The sequence below is a fragment of the Limulus polyphemus genome, unplaced genomic scaffold (genome assembly GCF_000517525.1).
Source record: "Limulus polyphemus unplaced genomic scaffold, Limulus_polyphemus-2.1.2 Scaffold1985, whole genome shotgun sequence".
Lineage (NCBI taxonomy): Eukaryota > Metazoa > Arthropoda > Merostomata > Xiphosura > Limulidae > Limulus > Limulus polyphemus.
The window spans coordinates 105958-125231 of record NW_013667595.1 but is presented as its reverse complement, the minus strand read 5'-3'; the positions used below and the strand labels follow the sequence as shown (position 1 = coordinate 125231).

The 19274-nt window shown below is 33.7% G+C and overlaps 1 protein-coding gene across 5 annotated transcripts in view; it reads left to right on the top strand.

Moving 5' to 3' along the window:
- The window catches only part of LOC106465571 (protein unc-80 homolog), a 138172-nt gene that overhangs the window by 94703 nt on the left and 24195 nt on the right, over positions 1 to 19274 (top strand). For all 5 annotated transcript variants that reach the window (XM_022393494.1, XM_022393492.1, XM_022393493.1 and 2 more), the window contains exons 32-40: positions 612 to 769; positions 2026 to 2136; positions 9258 to 9474; positions 9680 to 9883; positions 10052 to 10091; positions 15768 to 15823; positions 16071 to 16244; positions 16840 to 16966; positions 18385 to 18558. In XM_022393494.1, the coding sequence (XP_022249202.1) occupies positions 612 to 769; positions 2026 to 2136; positions 9258 to 9474; positions 9680 to 9883; positions 10052 to 10091; positions 15768 to 15823; positions 16071 to 16244; positions 16840 to 16966; positions 18385 to 18558 (1261 nt within the window). The remainder of the gene's footprint in view (positions 1 to 611; positions 770 to 2025; positions 2137 to 9257; positions 9475 to 9679; positions 9884 to 10051; positions 10092 to 15767; positions 15824 to 16070; positions 16245 to 16839; positions 16967 to 18384; positions 18559 to 19274) is intronic.

Sequence of the window (19274 nt, the reverse complement as noted above, 5' to 3'; positions counted from 1 at the left end):
CATGCATATGTGTCTGAATGGATGCATGATTATATCTTATGATGTGTAACAGTGGTGTCCTATAGTTTTAGATTTGCAGGCTCAGGGCTGTATAATATATTGTACATGTATAATACATGTGCATGTTTGAGTGCATGATTGTATCTTCTCATATGTAGCAGTGGTGGCCTATAGTTTAGACTTTGCAGGTTCAGGGTCATACTGGTACATATTTGTCTGATTGTATACATGGCTGGATCTTCGTATGTAATAGAGGTGGCCCATACTTTTAGACTTGCAGGCTCTAGCCCATACTGATACATATATATGTCTGATTGTATACATGACTAGATCTTCTTGCATAACAGTGATAGCCTCTTTAGACTCAGATTGGTCGCTATGCTGGTATGTACATGTTTGAATATATGCATGACTGTATCTTCTGCTGTGTAAAAGTATTGCTTCATTCTGCAGGCTCACAGATTGGCCACAATTTTGTAGTATATAAAAACGTTACCTAAAACTCATTATTTGTAATCTTTATGATTTTTTCAATATAAGTATAATTTTTATAATTTTGTGTACTTTCGATTCTACTTCATTTTTTAAAAAAATTGTATCATTGTTTCTAGACAATCCTAGAAGCTGTTCTTCCATTTTATCTAAACCATCTGCAGAGTCAAACTCTTAAGAAGGAAACCCCAGGAGGTGCTCGCACTGAAATACAAGCAATCCACAGTATATCTGTTTGTATGAAAACCCTGATTACAAACTGTGAGGTTCTTGCTAGGTAAGATTTTATTGTTCTGAGATCAATACAGACACAAAGTTCATAAAATAGTCTTATTATTAATTACTAGTAGGCACAGTCTCTATATGTGTTTTGAAAAACAGAACTGAAACTTTTATTCTACATTTTAGAGCACTGATACTGACTTTTGTTTTTCTCAGTGGGTGCTTGTTGGTGAAAATCATGTGTGAGGGGGGGTTTGCTGTGTAAGCAAAGCAACATTCTTGATTTGACTATTTATTTCATAACTAGACCAAACTGAATTTTTAATTTTACCTGTACAATATGTTTAGCTTGTGGATACCTGTTAAGGCACCATTTTGTTAGTAAAGAAACTATGTCCATAAATCTAGTACTCCTTTTTCTTATGGCTCTGCCTCTTTAAATTTCATGGATATCTGATCGAATCTTCTTCACATAAGCCAGTATGCTGGGGTCTCAAAATATGAATGCATTCACAAAGTCAGCTCCTTTAGTAACAGTTATGCACATAAAAAGATTCAGTGAGTTATTTTATTTTTGCTTTGCTTTTCTTCAAAAACGCATTTTATTATGAAAAATTATGCTTGTGAGCACCCACAAGATTTTTCCATGGCTGACTGAATCACACTGCATCCATGGAGTCAAGATATATGCTATGGAGTCCCTGTGTGATGAGTCAATAGATAACAAACATAATCAAAGGTCATACTTAAAATTTACTTTTAATTTTCTTATTTCTCTTTCTTTAAGATATGCTTCTGGTTAATAACCTTCCATGTTTAAGACTTACATCTGTTCTTTTAGAATACTTTTATTTTTCATCTTCAAGGTAGTTAACTGCAATGAATACTTCAGTGTCAGCTTTGTACTCCTGAAAAGAATTTCCTGTTTTTTATATAATAACTTTATTTACAGTTCTCTTGTTTTTATTAACTTTGATTAATAAAAATGATATTTTGGATATGTAAGATAGTTTTGATTTAAAACTAAAATTTTCCATTTTACTAGTAATTTAATTAATTTGGAAATTTTGGAATTAGTACAAGAACATTGTATTATAACTATGCAGTAGTTCAGTGATTCATCTCAACTCTGAGAGTTTTGTATTTTTAAACAAGAAGGTAGGAAGTAAATATTGCATCTTTATTATTCTTGTAGCTTAAGTATGTGCTAGCTGTAAGTTCTGTATAGTTAATTAGGCACAATATTCATTTTTGTAAAATGTTTTTTAAAATATTACAGTAGCTGATTTCTTGTGAAAATATTTTTTGTAGAAACTATACTGGTCCCCATCGTGCTATAGATCTTCGTGGTTCTAGCATCAAGAATGCTTCGAAAGGTGCTTGCTCTCCACCATTTGAAGTTGATGAGGATAGTCATTCTAAGTATGTTATATTAAGTACCTTGTTAGAAAGCTTTAATAATTTATTTTTAATTCAGTCTAGTACAAAAACATAGAAGTGTGTAATAGTCATATTAAGCTTTCAAAACCATCTTTAATAATGGAAGCCTGGCATGGTTAGGTGGTTAGGGTGCTCGAATTGCAATCTTAAGTTTGTGGGTTTAAATCCCCATCCCACCAAACATGCTGGCCTTTTCAGCTGTGGGGGCATTATAATGTCACAGTCAATCTCACTGTTCATTTGTAAAAGAGTAGCCCAAGATTTGGCGGTGGGTGATGATGGCTAGCTGCTTTCCCTCTAGTCTTTCACTACTAAATTAGGGATGGCTAGTACAGATAGCCCTTGTATAGCTTTGCGCAAAATTGAACACCAACAAACAAACAATATTGGAAACCGTTAAATATTCTCTGGTTTATCGTTAACTTGTATGTGATGTTACCATAACTGTTTTCCATAACATTGTGATGCAATTAAATATATTCTTTCCATTTACTTTAATGAGAGTTTACTATAATTTTTAATGTATAAGAGTAAATGGTTTCTAAAGAAAGTATATTTCTAAAACAATAAACTTATCTCTCTGCACACAATAATTTTTTCTCCCACATCTGCCTTTGGTAGTTTGCACATAACACGAGCCTTGAGCTATTTCCCATCTAAGACGTGTTATAATGTGAACTGCACAATTACATTATATAACCATTATGCACATAAAGCCTTCCACTAATAGGAAATCAATACATCCTCCATGCACAGTAGATGCTCAAAAGTACTTGCACTCAAAATTAACTTCATCCTTATCCTTGGCACTGTCTTTAATGGATGTGCTTCTTTAGGTTTAAACTTAATCAATTTTATGATATTTTTGCTGCCTTTTCACAGTGTTAATTTTTTTGGTGTACTTTTAATTTGTTTTAACTTTGAGTTAAAACTACATCACCACTAAATAACTTCAAAAAAAAATAATTTTTTTTTTGATCCAGAGAATTGCTACAACAATCATGAATTCTCAAGTGATGGTGACTACTACCTCCTTCAGAGGCTATGGCAATGTTGGCAACACTGCCCTTTCTTTGTCTGTAGCCACTGGTGACTCGTTGACTGTTGAACATGTTACTTCACTGTTTGGTGCCTTCTTTGCCTCAACTTCCTGTCCCAGCATCTGAAGTTCTTTCTTGTCTTTCTGAACCCAACCACAAGGATGACGACCTTAATCAGCTCTTTCCACCTCCTGGGTTTGCATTAGTTTCCTCTTTACCTGTTGAGGATAATGTTTCTCCTTCAAACCTCTTTCTCGATTTGATTTCACAGATATGTTATTTACTTTTCTTTTTTCCTATGTTCTTTGATTTTTTTTCTGTTCCTGACTCTCATGCTGAGAATTATTTGGTTTTCCTCCTTCTCCAGACATATTTGTCCATGTTTCTGGTTTATCTTCATTCCCATTCTAAAATGCCTCCTCCTCCTCCTCAAATCTAGGATTCCTTCACTATGGCTTATAGCTGTTCCCCTTTTCTGTTCTTGAACTCCCAATCTCTGAAGTCCCTTCTACCTGTTGGGCTGATACCCTATCTCCAGTAACACTTTTCCCATATTTACTTTTTTCTTACTCATCTCCTTCATCACCTATACTCTCTTCATCTCCTATCTGATGCCCTACACCATGATCATGATAGTTTTTCTGTGGATCTATGGTTGATCCTTTAGAATACCTTGGCCAGGTTTCATCTTTTACCTTGTCCCTACTTACTTCATTCCTCTGCTGCTGGACTTTCTGGAACATGACGCTCTTCTCTCTTCCATTCGTCTTTTCCAATCTTACTTCTATAACCCCCATTTGGCTCCCTTTCTGTGCCCTGAAGTCTTTGGGAGTGTTCCCAACACCTTGGAGACTCTGGTCAAGGCTGTCCAACATCATTCTCCTCCCTTTTCTGTGTGGTTTCTTGTCTCTCATAATCTCATGAGTCCACTTTGATTCTTTGACCCCATGAACCTTCTACTTCTCTCTTTTTTCCCATTTCTTGTCCCTCTACTGCTTTTTTGCTATCCCCCCTCCCATTGGGTTGGCTGTTAGTGACTCCTTCCCTTTGTACACAGGCAGCTCAGGCCTCTTAACGACACATTTATTTCTGTTTGCAGACAGACATTTTAACCCCTTTTGCTGCTGACTGGTCTCTCATAATCTCATGTGTCCACTTTGATTCTTCGACCCCATGAACCCTCTACCTTTCTCTTTTTTCCCATTTCTTGTCCCTCTACTGCTTCTTGCTATTCCCCTCCCATTGGGTTGGCTGTTAGTGACTCCTTCCCTTTGTACACAGTCTACTCAGGCCTCTTAGTGGCACATTTATTTCTGTTTGCAGACCTTTTAATCCCATTTGCAGCTGACTGGTGGGTCATTCAGGCCCTAACACATAGCATTTCTCGTCTTTTTTTTCTCTATTCTCTTTTTCTCTTCCATTTCGTTCAATACTCAGTGCCTTCTGCATGTTCAGACCATGGTATTAGATCTTTTGGCCATGAAAGCCATTGAGAAGATCCTTTGCCTCTCTCTAGGGTTTTATTATTGTCTTTTTGTTGTCCCAAAAAAAGACCAGGGACTTGTATCCCGTCATCAAACTTTCTTCTTTGAACCATTATTTAATGATTTCTTGGTTCCAGATAGAGGGATTTCATCCTCTCTATTAGTCCTTTTACCCTGGACTATAAATAACCAAGGTTTATGTCTCAGACATCTTTCTCTACATTCTGATTGCCCTGTCCTTTCTGTTGTTTCTTTTGTTTCAATCACTGGGATCAGTTGTACCAGTTTTAAGCTCTCTCCTTTGGCATTGCTTCAGCTTCTTATGTCTTTAGCCAAGTCATGGGAGCTTTTTCTCGCTATACTCACAGTCCTGAACTTCATTTCCATTATTACATGGACAACTGGCTTCTCCTTGCCTCTTCTCAGGAGGCCTCCTTCTCGGCCATGTCACTTCTCCTCCAAAAGGCAACTTGTCTAGATTGGCTAGTCAAGATTTTCCAAGTTGTTCCTGACTTCAACTCAATATTTGATTCACCTTGGAGTCATTCTCACTTCTCAGCTCAGTCGGACTCAGGCTTTTCCCATTTGTCTATGGGACATGGAATATCTAGTCACTTCAACTGTTGCATCTCCTATACTTCCTGCATGAGAGGTTTTATCTCTTTTGGGAATTCTGATATCTCTAGAACATCTTGTCCCTCTAGGCTTGGCTCACATATGGCTTCCCTCTCTTGTGATGCTGCCACCTTCTCGAGAATCTGTCTTGGTGGCTGAATCATGCCAAAACTATGATTGGCATCCCACTGTGCCCACCATCTGGATTTCCATCTCTTCACTGACACGTATCTTACATGATGGAGCATGTTTCTGGATGACCCCACAGCTTCGGCATTTTGTTCTTCTGTGGAGCATACCTTCCATATCAATGTTCTACAGTCATTCCCATATCAATCATTGGGGTGGGAATTGCTTCAGAGACCTTTGTTTCCACACATTAGACTTTCTGTTTTAGGCTCACTCACATTAAGTTTATCTGACAGACTGTCATGTCCTGGGAGCTTTGAACTTGGTGGCAACTCGACTTTATCAATCAGATAAGATTCATTCTATAGAGCGATCACTATCATCAAGTATTTGTTGGATTTGTTCTGAGTTGGGCACACCAATAATTGATGCCTTTGCCACTCCTCTCAATACTGAACTGGCTAAGCAGTTCTGGTTGTGGATACCCTAAGCCAGGACTGGTCTCATTTCTTTTCTGTATGTGTATCCTCCTCCTTGCCTTCTCTAACCTGTCTTGGCATTGATTTGCAACACTACTTTTTAGATTCTACTGGTAAAACCTTTTTGGTTAGTTCATTCTTGATTTCCTCTTCTTCACCAACTGGCATCCAGGGCACCTCTTCCTACATTGCAGTCACTTTTGCTCCAGCCTCATACATCTTTCACCTGGGAGTGTCCTCCCTTTGCTTTCATGCATGGGATTTGTCTGGTCCATTTCTCACCAGTCATAGCCCACTCTTTTCTTCCTTGGGTGGCTCCAGAGGGAGAACATGCATGTCCATTAATCTTGACTTTCTTTGGTTGTACTGGCCCTGTTCACCTTTTGTATCTGGTTCAGGTGGTAAAGAGTTACGTTGGCATGCATGGCTCCATTTTGTGGTTACTGCAATAGTTTATTCTTGCCAGAGGACCCCTCTTCTTCCAGGGATCTCTCATCCTCTGTTCTTTCTAGATAGATTCATCAGCTCATCCAGGTTTTATATTCCTCCCAGGATGGAGATACTTGCAGGCTGTGTCACGCCTCATTGCATACAATCTGTCTCTTAACTCACTCTCTGGCCTCACACCTTCGATGTCCCTTGGACAAGGTTCTCCAAGTTGGAATAAGAACTATGCCCAATACCTTTGTCTCCCAGTATTTCCACCTTCTGATGGTTTCAGCTCCCTCAGGTTTTTGTTTCCCTCCAGTTGCCATTATCCAGTCTACTCACCATCTTTAATGTGTTAGTACCTTTCTTATTTCTTTACTTATTTATAATGTACTCCCATTCCATTCACTTCTCAGAACCCACCTTGCAGCTGGTGTTGCCTTACAGGGTATTCTTCCTTAAACCTACATTTAGTTAGGGGGAACAGAAAGCATTAAACCCATTTGTCTTGGATCCTAATGTACACAGTGTTGAGATTGGTTTTTCCACAAAACCACTATAGTGGTATGTATATATTTCATTGTCCATTTCAGACTGTACTTTCCATGGAATATCATGGAAAAAGCCAGCACCAGGAAAGTGTCTGCTCACTTACCTAGCTCATGCATACCAGCCTTTTAAATTAGATTTTTCTGTAACTTATTGCACTTTTTCCAGTAAAAGACATTTGTGGTGGTTAGGTCCAATAGGGTCTAGTCAACTTTCTGATGACTCCCCAGTGTGCATTCCTCCCCCATCTCCCTGATCATTGAGTGGTACACAGGAGACCCTTGTCACTACCAATTCCTAGCTGCTTGGTTGGTTGACTTGGAGAGTTACTCACTGGCTGAGTGGTCCCTCCAGAGAGAGACTGAGTGGGAAGTAGGACATGGATTGTACATGGGATTGTCATTTCCAACTGACCTGTTGTGTGCAAATGCTTGGTTGGTCATGTCTATTTCTGCCCCTATAGACGTGGCCTCATTTTGCTTCATCCTTTCATATTTCCATCTGGGTATAGAGTAAACCCTGCATGAGATGGATGAGGTCTTTCATGTGTGTTACCCCTCTAAGTAAGCCCTCATTATAGAGTATCACACTCCATAGATTCACCTAGGTTTTTGCAATTGCACTGGCCCCTCCATCACATCAATATTTAATTCTACCTACTGTAGAGGCAAGTCTATCATTTTGGAAGTTAACATTTTCCTTACCTAAAAATGTATTTTTGATAAGACACATCTCTTCCCACCCTTCCTCCTTACTACTGTTGAACATTATTCTTGCCTCGTCTAAGACTGAAGTTAATTTCAAATGTAAGTGCTTATGTGGATCTACTATGCATGGTAGATGTGATGCCCTCCTACTGGTGGAGAGCTATTGTTGCATTATGATTACATCATGCACTAGCACAGTTCATGTTATAACATGTGTCTTAGGTGGGAGATATCTCAAGGCTAGTGGCATGCACAAAATATCAAAGGCAGACATGAAAGGAATAGCTACTGTGTGTAGAGAGGTTAGTATCTATCAGAAATGTATTTTCAGGTAAAGAGAATGTTAACTTTATCTATTCAATGCTATTTCAAATTGTTTGAAATTGCATTGGGTCAATATGACCCAAAACGTATGTACCTAAGTTCTGAACATAATAGGAGTGTTAACTGTCATTAAAGGTTTTATCTTTCAAATTTTATTTCGGGACAAAATGGAAATACTTGTCTTAGTTATAGTACTACTAGATACTAGGTTTTTATAGAATGGCAGGTAAGGAGATGTTGATTTAGAAATATATATAGCTTCTAGTTTATTTGGTAGCCCTTATGAAATAATTTCAATCCTTAGCAATGTTATTGATTTGATTCTTTCAGGGCGTCAGGTCCCTAATCAAATAAATTAAATGAATTGACTATATAAAAAGCATTGTGACCACTACTATGTTGTATCCCTACTAGCCTAATGAGCCCTGGTATTGGGCAAAATTGCCTCATCGACACTGGATTTGGCAAATAAAGTATGGTTTACACATTATTTCATTCTTCCCTACCTTCACTCATAAGTTTTTTCAGTGGCAGCTAGCAGTTAATATTGAGAAGGAGACCAGTGATATTTTAACCCCAAACTTAGAAAAATTGAATAGTTAAAGATGTATTTACTTTAGGTGTCTAGATTTTTATATATATATATATATATGTGTGTGAGTTGAGTCATCAGTCTTTCATTGCTGTAAACATGTTAACTACCAACTGCTGTCATACCATACAAGGCCTAACTATTGTTTAAACTTTAAAACTCTTAAAATAACTTCCAAATCAAGATAAATTGTCACATTTTTTCACCAAGTCAATGCACATCATTTAATGAAACTCACTGTTAATTGTTTGTATCCTTAAAAACACTGAACAGTCACATAAACATTAACTTTATACCAGCTCTTTATCACTGTGACCTTGTGAAGCTTGCATACTCCTCCTATTGCAAACTTCTCTTAAGATAATTTTTTTTGGTTCTCTCAGCTGTTTTCATCACAAGTTCAGATTTTAAAAACAAAGAGCCAAGAGGAGCAACTGTTCTGCATCTCATAAGATGTCACCTCAATGAATGACAAAGTGCAAGAGAAGATTTTTGACTATCTTGCTACAGAAAACATGCAGTTTTTCAAAACTTTTACACCCAAAACAAATAAAATATAAGTATTCATATAAAAATTAAGAAATATTTTATTTGTTCAAAATCTTTGAGGAGCTATGGCCTCTTTATTTTCTCCTCCTGAAAGCTACCATTGGTTCTTATAGTAGCATTAATCTCATCTGTTTTTAAAGTTTTTTCAGTGCTTCCTTAAAAACATTTGTCACTTTACTCATGCATGTATTCAATCCTTACTGTAGCTTTTACATCTCTCGTCGACAGCAGCAGTCTCAGTATGATCGACATGTAGAAGACAGTGAGATACTACGTGCAGAATTTCGCAAGCCTAGAGACACTATATTGTTTGTGATTTCAGAGTTTCTCACTACCTGCACTCGACGACTTGCAACTCTTAGCAAAAAAGTTCCTGATTTAACTTCGAAGGCAACTGAACTCTTAGATTTGAAGTGCCACTTAGTGAGTGAAATTTTAAATTAAATAATGAGCAGTCAAGATCAGAAAATGCTTTTTTAGATGTTTTAGCTTATGAATAGCAAATATTGCATTATCAGTAGATTAGTGGTAGAAATTAGGTATGGTTTGTAAAAAATTTTTTATTTATCATTGTTTTTGTTTTCAGTGTTATTTCATTTGAGTAATTATGTGTTATACTTTTGTTCAGCGTCTAGCAGAAATTGCCCATAGTTTATTGAAAGTATCACCATACGATCCTGCCACCATGGCCTGTAGAGGACTGCACCGCTATATGAATGAAGTTCTTCCTAATACTGAGTGGGTCCAGGAAGCTATGCGTCCAGCTCTCATAATGGTTCTACGTCGATTGGACAAGACATTTAATAAGATAGCTAAGAAGCAAACTATAAAGGTATGTTGGATCAAAATTATTTATTGTGCCTTTGAATTAAACTTTTGTAATATTTCTTTTTTTTACATGCTTGTTGTTAAGGAAAGAATATGTATTGTTTTATAAAAGTACTTAGGCTGAATTGTTTTTACAAATAAATTTAGTTGCTCAGTACAGTTTATTTTGCAGAGACTGGTTGACTGGGAAGCAGCTAGATCTCTACTAAAAGGTAAAGAAAAATTAAATTTAAATCTTTTTTTTTTTAGTTTGTTGTAACAATGAATGAGCTCAGCTCAATATATTATTTTTAATAAATATTCAGTCAGTTGCTAAACCAGCATTTATAAGTTTATTATTATTTTTTTTTTACACAACTTGATACTATCATCCAAACTCTTGATACCCTTCAAATACAGACATGATACTTTGTTAAATTTATCTATACTTTTTACATTATGCATATTAAATTGTTGATAACCTTCAAATACAGACATGATGCTTTGGTAAGTTTATTTATAACTTTTACATTATGTGTATCAAACTATTGATACTTTGTTAACTTTTATAGTTTGTATATTATGTGAAAATGCTTTAGAAATGGTTTACTTATAGGTAATTTATGTGGTAACATCTTTTGAAATATTAAAGTATTCTGGATGATACTGTTGTAAAGTAAATTGGTTTCATGATATGAAAATTATGAATAAATTTAAATGAAAATTTAGCAGGATATTTATAATCTGACCTTTGTATACAAACTTGTGGCTTGATTAACAATATCCAGGTGTTTGTTCACAATGATGTGAACAGGTGGTCAAAAGCAAAAAATACAATAGTTGACTAGATGTGTATATATAAAAGCTCAAATTGTAATTTTTTTATGTTAAGTTTTACAATAGTTTTACACAGAAACAATTGTTTTGTTCTTCAAATGACAGTTGACTTTGGATATTATATTGTACATATTTTAATTAATAATCATGTATTATGTATCACTGTTAAAGTATATACTGAAATGAAATCAGGCATTTATAATAAAGGTGTGGTAATACGATACAGTTTATGTATCTTCACAAAATTTGGCAAGCTTTCAGTAAACATTATAAGTCTTTTGTACAGAAAAAATCAGAATTTCTAATAAAGTATTTTTGCTAAAAATTAATGATTCAATAAATGAAGATGGGTATTGAATACTACATGTTGTCTTCATTTCTTCTATCAAAACATTACATGCAATGTAACATAACAAATTAACAATAACAAAATAGATAGACAGATATTAACTTTTTTATTTTACTTCTCTTGCCAGCTGCCATTTAGTTGATCAAACCTGAGAATTTGAAAAAGCACTGTAAAGTGTGAAATACTTAAATAATATAGATAATAAATTACAGACAAGACTGTCAAACTTTGTAACAAACCATTGGTAAAACTGTATCTAGATATGTATCGTATGGTGGCATCAATATCTAGATATGTACGTATCAACTACTATGATGAGATAAGCACCCCTAATTTATAATATTGCAATTAGACTTATTCTTTATGTTATTTTCATTTTAGTAAAGATTATTTATAAAAAAAGGAAGTCGAATGTTATTACTATTCATCATATACGTTTTTTGATAGAAAAATTAATTTTATTTGGTGGATAATTTTAATAAAGGTGTGTTTACATTTGTTGTTTTCTTCAATTTAATTGTGTATAAATGATATCAACTAGTCTGTAAACTATCAATCTGCATAGATAGATGTTTCATGTTGGTTTTAACTTTTGAATAAACAAGCTTTTATAAGTGTTTTATGTTGGTTTTTAATTGTTAGATTAGTGAGTTGAGTTTCACAGGTTTTGGTAGTTTTTTTTTTTCTTTCCAGCTGTCTAGATTTTTGTTTTTATGTTTATTTTCAATTAGTACTTGAATTGGAATGAATTGTGTTGATTTAAGTTTTGGAGTTATTTTCACATTAGTATTTGGGTTGGGATGTGTTACATTGGTTTATGATGCCTCACTGTGAAGCATTGCAGAGCAGGGCATATTGGTTTTCCCATGTCTGTCTGTTTGTTCCAACTTCGTAGACAGGATGTTTCAAAATTGGATGGATGTATTTTGGCCAAACTTATACAACAGGTACTACATACAAAGCTCTAGACCTTATTAACTCTTGATGATTATAGGTCAAAAGAACAGTGGTATGTAGAAAATCTTCTCCAACCTTGTTGACATTATATTTCAATATTGAGTGAATGAATAGTGACCAAACATACACAACAGGCACTACATACAAAATTCTAGACCTGATTAACCTTTGAGGTTATGGATCAAAGGTCACTGGTGCATAGAAAAACCTTCTTAATCTTGTTTACAGATACTACATCATCAAATTAGGGGAACATAAATGTGTAGTAAAACATTAATGGGGACATAGGTGTTTCATAAACAGAATTTGCACTTGTTTTACCTTGCATTACATATTTATATTTTGAACATCACAGAATATATATATCTATATATTAGAACAATATGACATGATAGTGTTTGTGTTAGCTGTTTAAAATACATTTTACTTTGTTGTTAAATTTGGATTAAACTACACTAAAGTTAAAGCTAATTGTAATTTATGTATTGTATCATTTACAAATCACACACTTGTGCATATCCTAATGAACTGGCTAATTAAGACCATCTGCCTGAACAGCAAAATCACAATACATTAATGAGCCACCCTCTAATTTATTTTCACAATCACTGAAAATAATGAATCCATAAAGACCAAATTACAACATTAGTTTAAATTTAAATAAGTGAGTTTTCTTTATTTTGTAAAGTTCTCTCGTCTTGTGCACTAGTTAAGAAGCAAAAGTCCTCATTGGATGGACACAGTCAAGATGTGATGATGAATAGTAGACGAATTATATGGCATAAGTTGCACATGCCCCCTGACTTGAGAACCTGTATTGGTTTGAACACAATTAGTAATGATATTTATGGTACCCACATTGTAGATCTTTCTTTATACTTTCTTATTCAAATTTAATGCATGCAGTCCAGTTAACACCTTACTATGTAACACATTTTTAATTTAGGGATCTAGATAACTGTTTATCAAATTCTTTATTAAAGATAATGTGAAGGAGTTTTTTGTTTTCAACTATTAACGAAAAACTTGTGAGGAATTGACTATCTTTTAGGACTAATGTACTAAATTACTGATCAAATTCTTAAACATAAAACTATTAAAATGAAATTATAAATAGTGAAGATTGGTTTATGGAAACTGAACTTGAAAATTGTTACCTTAATTAAGTTATTTATAGCTCAAGAAAATGTAAGATAGATTTTCTTTGCTCTCTTACTGTAAATATATTGTTAAGATGTTGAGAATTTAAATATTTAAGAAAAATGAATATACATTATTTTTCTTTAAATACAACAAAAGTATTATCTACATACCTTTTATATCCTATCTCTTTTATTTTTCATTTTTTAATCAAGTTAAAGTTTCCACAATATTTTTCTTTAGCCCATCTGATTAGAAATAAGAGCAACAATCAGATTTTAAGAGATATTCTAAGTGTGAAAATAAAATTTTGAAATTACAAGAACATAGGTTCTGTTATGGATATTTGAAGGAATGTAAGAATTTTAATTTGTATCTTAAATTTTAGATTAGCTAATAGAAAGTTTAGAAAAAACAACCTTTACACTCCAGATATATATATAAAATATATTTGTTTTTAACCAATGTTTCGCCTTTGCGGCTTCCTCTGGATTAATATTATATATTGTATATTAACCCTGAAAGGTGAAACGTTGATTAAATAGAAAATATTTTATATATATCTGGAGTGTAAAGGTCGTTTTTTCTAAACTCTTTATCAAAATGTGTAAATCCCTCCATTATGCACTACAAATTTTGAAAGACAACAAAAAATTTCTAGCTAATAGAAACTTTTAAATAACTAAGAATTATCATTTCTTAAAGGCTAGATTTCTAAAGGCAAAATTAAGATTGAAATTTAGGTTACAGAAAAGGTTTATTATCATTTGGAGACACTCGATAATTTAGCTAATGAAAATATCAACATGTGATCACATCATGTAAGAAAGATTTTTGATGTATTAAAGTAATTTTAACATTGCTTATTTAGTTGCACATGTACTATTCTATCTGGTCAAGATAGTAATGACTTCGTATGAGATTAATAGAACAAAAATTAATAGTAAAGCAATTGAATGTTAGAATTTACTAAGAAAGGAACTGACAACTACAAGAAAAGCATATGAACAACAAACTAGAGAAGACAGTAAAATAAAGACAGAACTTTTACAGTAAGTCTCAGCTCACTCTCAGATCAAAGACAAAGTTCTGTCATGAAAGGTTAGAACAATTCTGATATGAAACCACCAAATTTGCACTCAGGATACACATTATTTCTGTAACTAACCAATCAGAAAATAGGAATCCAAACACAGAAATATCTCTTATATATTGTAGTTTACTAGCCAATCAAGATAATAGTAACTTTTATGTATGAGATAAAACGAACAAAACTTAATATTAGCATTTAGCTAAGATAATTAAAATAAAGGCATACAATTAATAAATTCGATAATACAGTAAAATAATAATGGAATTTTTACAATAAGTCTTGTCTCTCTCAGATCAAAGATGTAGCCCTCTCATCGAAGATTAAAACGATTTTGATCTCAAAGCACTAAAATTGCATTCATAATATACACTCTCTTTGTAGCTGACCAACCAGAAAACAGGCACTCAAACACTGAAATATCTTGTCCATGTGATAGCTACAAGACAGTGCTATACACACAGGTTGAAGTAGAAAACTATGCAACTATTCCATTAAAAAAGTTAATAAGTTCCTTAATCAGACAGTCTCCCAAAAGTAACATATAAGGCTAAATTGATTGTATAACCTCAATTAGGTTTAAGGTGTTCCATATAAGAACTTAGAAAAATTAAAAGTTTCTGTGGATATAAAGTATATACAATGGGAGAATGAGATACACTGCAGGAATAGAATGGACTCAGTGTTCTCTTGAAGTAAAGTAGAATAAAATGGTGTGTAAAGAGGAATGAAATAAATTGTGTAATTTGGAAATAGTATGATCATTATTGGAATAGTAAAGTTTAAATAAAATAGAAAATAGTAGTATCAGTTCTTTGGGATATTTGCTAAAGTTTGCTTAATTGTGTCTCACTGTTCAGCAGTTTGTTATATATGTAGTTACAAATAAGAGAGTACAACTGGCTGAAAAACAGTTGTAGCTCTGGGAATCATAAAGTTTACTTTGAGGCTATATATTAACAAATCAGAAGTATGTGTTTTCAGCAAGCTCATATCTAGCACAAATTTTCACTGCAACAGTGTCATGTTACACAGACACCCACTATTTCAAATCTCACCCTGAGTCAGGAAAGTGATAAAAGAAGTATCTTTTCAGAAATACAGGATAAAACTTTTAAAAAAGAAGCAGGAAAATTTAAGTTGAGAAAGTACTAGTGCCAAAATACCTAGGTAAAGACTACACAAACCGATGTGGATCTATTCAATATTTCACAGTTGTAGGCTAATGCAAGCAACAGGGACATCAAGAGCCAGCACAGGCCCCCGAGGCAAACAACCTTGCCAGGCCCACTTTCTCTTTATTGTTAAAATTAGCATTAAGTGGGATTTGAAGAAAAGACAATCCCGGGCCCCTCGACTGATGTCTTCTCACAACCAACTATAAAGTTTACAGAACAAATGGTGTAAATCATGATATTAATATCAAAGTCTAACTAAATTAAGTAGTTTTTCATTTAGAGGTATGCTTACTTTCATATTTTATTCTGAAAACAGAAATTTTTACATCCTGTGTAATGAAAATACATAATTTTCTAGGTGTTTACTTGACTTTGTACAAACACACATATATTGCACATCTGCCTCATCTGAAGGTAAGTTGTTTGTCTTATAAACTTTGCTTTAAAGTTATTATAAGATGATTACAATTGGACATATTTCTGTTATTCTTATTATTCTATGTTTCTAATGGAATAAGTCATTTAAAAAAATACTTAGATTAGATATAAAATTCAGTTACTGAGACATCTGTGTCTATCATTTAATTATGTTATTTGAACTAAGATTCTTCAAAGCTTGTACATGCACTTACATAAAACTGCAATAAATCTATTTTTTTAGTCTCTGACAGCTGTATGTCAGGGGATATTGCTTGGAGACAACTATACTTTACCACTCGCCACTGAAAGTCTGTCAACTTTTAACACATCTTTGGCAGCTCTGTCTCAGTCTCCACCTGCCAGTTTTGTCTCTGTGGCTGTAAGACTTATAGCAATGCAGATGTTGGCTCTTGGGGTAAGAATGTTGACCTTCATCATCACATGTTGTTGCATGGACTGAATTACTTAATTTTTCACTTTCATCCTTACTTGAGTATATCACCATTTATATTAGTTCTCTTTAGCTATGGATTTGATCATTTGGGATAAATATGACAGTCTTTAACTTTTACTCTTATATACTATATAAAGCTAGTCCTTTCTTTGTGTTCAGGTGGGTCAAATAAGTTGATTTTTAACTTCAATCCTGATTTGTGTATTGGTTATTTAGCTGCACTTTTCATTTATAACAGCTAATTACTTGGTTTTCAAATGTTTACATTTGATCATGTCTTGTAGATGTACTAATCTGCTAATCTTTTATCTTTATTTGTAGAAGTAATATTTTTATTTTTGTTTGAGTAGTCATATCTTAACTCTAAAGATGAACATTTTTTCTAAATATTGAACGTAAGCAGTTTGGTGGGGTAAGTTGCTTTTGCTGTTATCTTTATTGAGTGGATTTTTTTAATCCATAAAAAAGCCTAAAAGTTGTTTACCAAGTAAAACTTGAATTTGAATATAAGCTCTGCTTTTGTGTATAATCAAATGAAGATTGTATCTTATTATAGGATTCTCTGACCTTAGAGAGTGTCTGTGGTGGAGTAAGTGCTGTATGTTCCAGCCCAGAGAAAACTGAAATTTATCTAATGAACTTGATTCTTCCTATGTGTGTGCGTGTAACTAGTGGAATTAAAGGTAATATATTTACATATTATACATGTTCTGTGAAAGTAACCTCATATAATGTAATCAGTAATAAAAGTTTGTTAAACTTCCAATAGTTGTTATAAGTCTACCCAGGAAAGTTAACTTTTATCACACAGCAAGAAACAGAATAAAAGTTCTAGATACTTCTAGATACTTTAATAGTATTGTTACGTCTCTGTATGTTTGTTTGTTAATTTTTCTATGATACAAGTCCTTTCTTAAATAAAACTTGTTTATTCTTCCTCAATACAACTTTACAATACACTTAATTTTCACAGTTATACACACTATAGTTCACAACAATTCACTCACTTTCTACCGTGCTTGACTCAATTGTCCATCTCTATCTCCGACTGTCAGCAACTATAGTTCCGATCTCTGTATCTGCTATCCTCGGTTCCCGCCGACTGTAACTGCTGTCATTGGTTCCCCACTCTCTCTCTCCTTCTCTGCCTGCTGTCTCCTTTGTCTAGTGCACATATATATGATAATACCAGCCGTGTAGCCTGTTCTAGAATCTTCTAGACTCTCCTCACGTGCTACCATCGTCACTTGACTTCTGTGTCGTAACACACTAGCGTTTATCGCGAATCTTCTAGAATACTCGTCACGTGACCCCCGCTGTCGTAACAGTATGTTATATGTTGAAACAATTTGTTTTATAAAATATATTTTTTAATTTGTGAAAAAATACAAATGGTTTATTTGTGTGTTTGCATCAAATTAAAAATATTAATAGAATCTCATGTATTATTGGTTATAGTTTTATGTATATGAAAGAATCAAACCCAAGGCCAGATTAAGGTGTAGTGGGGGCCCTAGGCCCAGGTAATATTTGGGAATAATAATAACTTACTCTTGCATCTATTCTGCTAGTTTTACAAACCATAATTTTTTTTTACTTGGGTGACCGGCAAGGCCCCTATATGGCTGCAGGTGGCCTATGTATTAATCTGATAGTGATCAAAACTGTCGTGATAAAGACATGAATAATAAGATTCAAGTTAACATGATACTATGTCAAATCATAAAAATTAATTAATAAAACTGTTCATTAGTAGATTAAATACAAAAACTAAAGCTTCAAAGGTATTAAATGAAGAGAGTTAAAAGAAATGTTTTGATAAACTAAGTTAGGACATGGGTTGGTCTTGTGGCAAAGCTCTGGATTTCAAAGATGGCGAATCAAGTTCAAAACACTCAAAAGATTTCCCGTACTTTAGGTTGTGGGTTCATTATAAGAATGACAGTCAATCCTTTAGCATGGATGGTAGGATGATGCTGACTGGCAGCAATATAGCCTTAGCAGCTTTGCATAAGTACAAAATACAAATACATACAAATCAAGTCAAACTAAATATCTATATATATTATTTTTAAATATGATTTGTTTTTATTTGACCCAGATTCCCTGAGACTTTGTCAGATGGATATTAGTTTTGCTCTGGCTGTTATTATCCATGGCCTTACTCCTCCACAGTCCAAGAACACATCTACAGGAAAATCGGTATCTGAAGGTCAAGGACCTGAAAAATCTCCAAGGAAGCCTCGCTCTTCTCTGTTTCAAATTGGATTCCTAGGTTGGTTTTTCATTTTTAAGATTTTTTGAAGTGTTGGTAAAGTAAGTTTTAAGCACTAGTACTTTGACTTAAAAGAGTCTGAATATCCATGTTGTTGCACAAGTGATTTAATTTAAAGTAGTCTTCAAGTTTTTAGTATATGTTTAAACTGCCTTTCATATCATGATAGTTTGATAGCTTACCTCCAATGATCCACTTGTAACAGGAAAGTATATGTGAAATGTGGAGATAACAACGTTTTTCTAAAGCAGCACAGAATAGTTTATAATAAGTTGAACCCCCTTTTTTCTTTTGTCTAAGAATTTATAAAGATGGACAATTAGAGTAATTTGCTAATCAATTAATCTTCAACAAATTTATTATTGACACTTGAGACTTGGATAATTGGAAAAACTGAAAACAGTAATAATTGGAAAAATGAATTTCAATTAGTTGATACTTTTCATGACTTTAATCAATTTAATCATATTTTCAATTAACTGATTACTTTACCTGACACTAATTGATGTAATCAATATTCATAGGTAATCAAGTTAATTGCCCAGTTCCACTAAGGTTTAATTTCACTTATATTTTGAACATGTGCATATATTTTTTGTGAAAGAGATTGTGTTGTAGATCTGTTTAAAATAAATCTGATATTGCTATTAGGTTGTTAAGAAATTAATGTCACTTTTTTTTAAGTGAAAAAACCTGAACAACTTATATATCAAAAC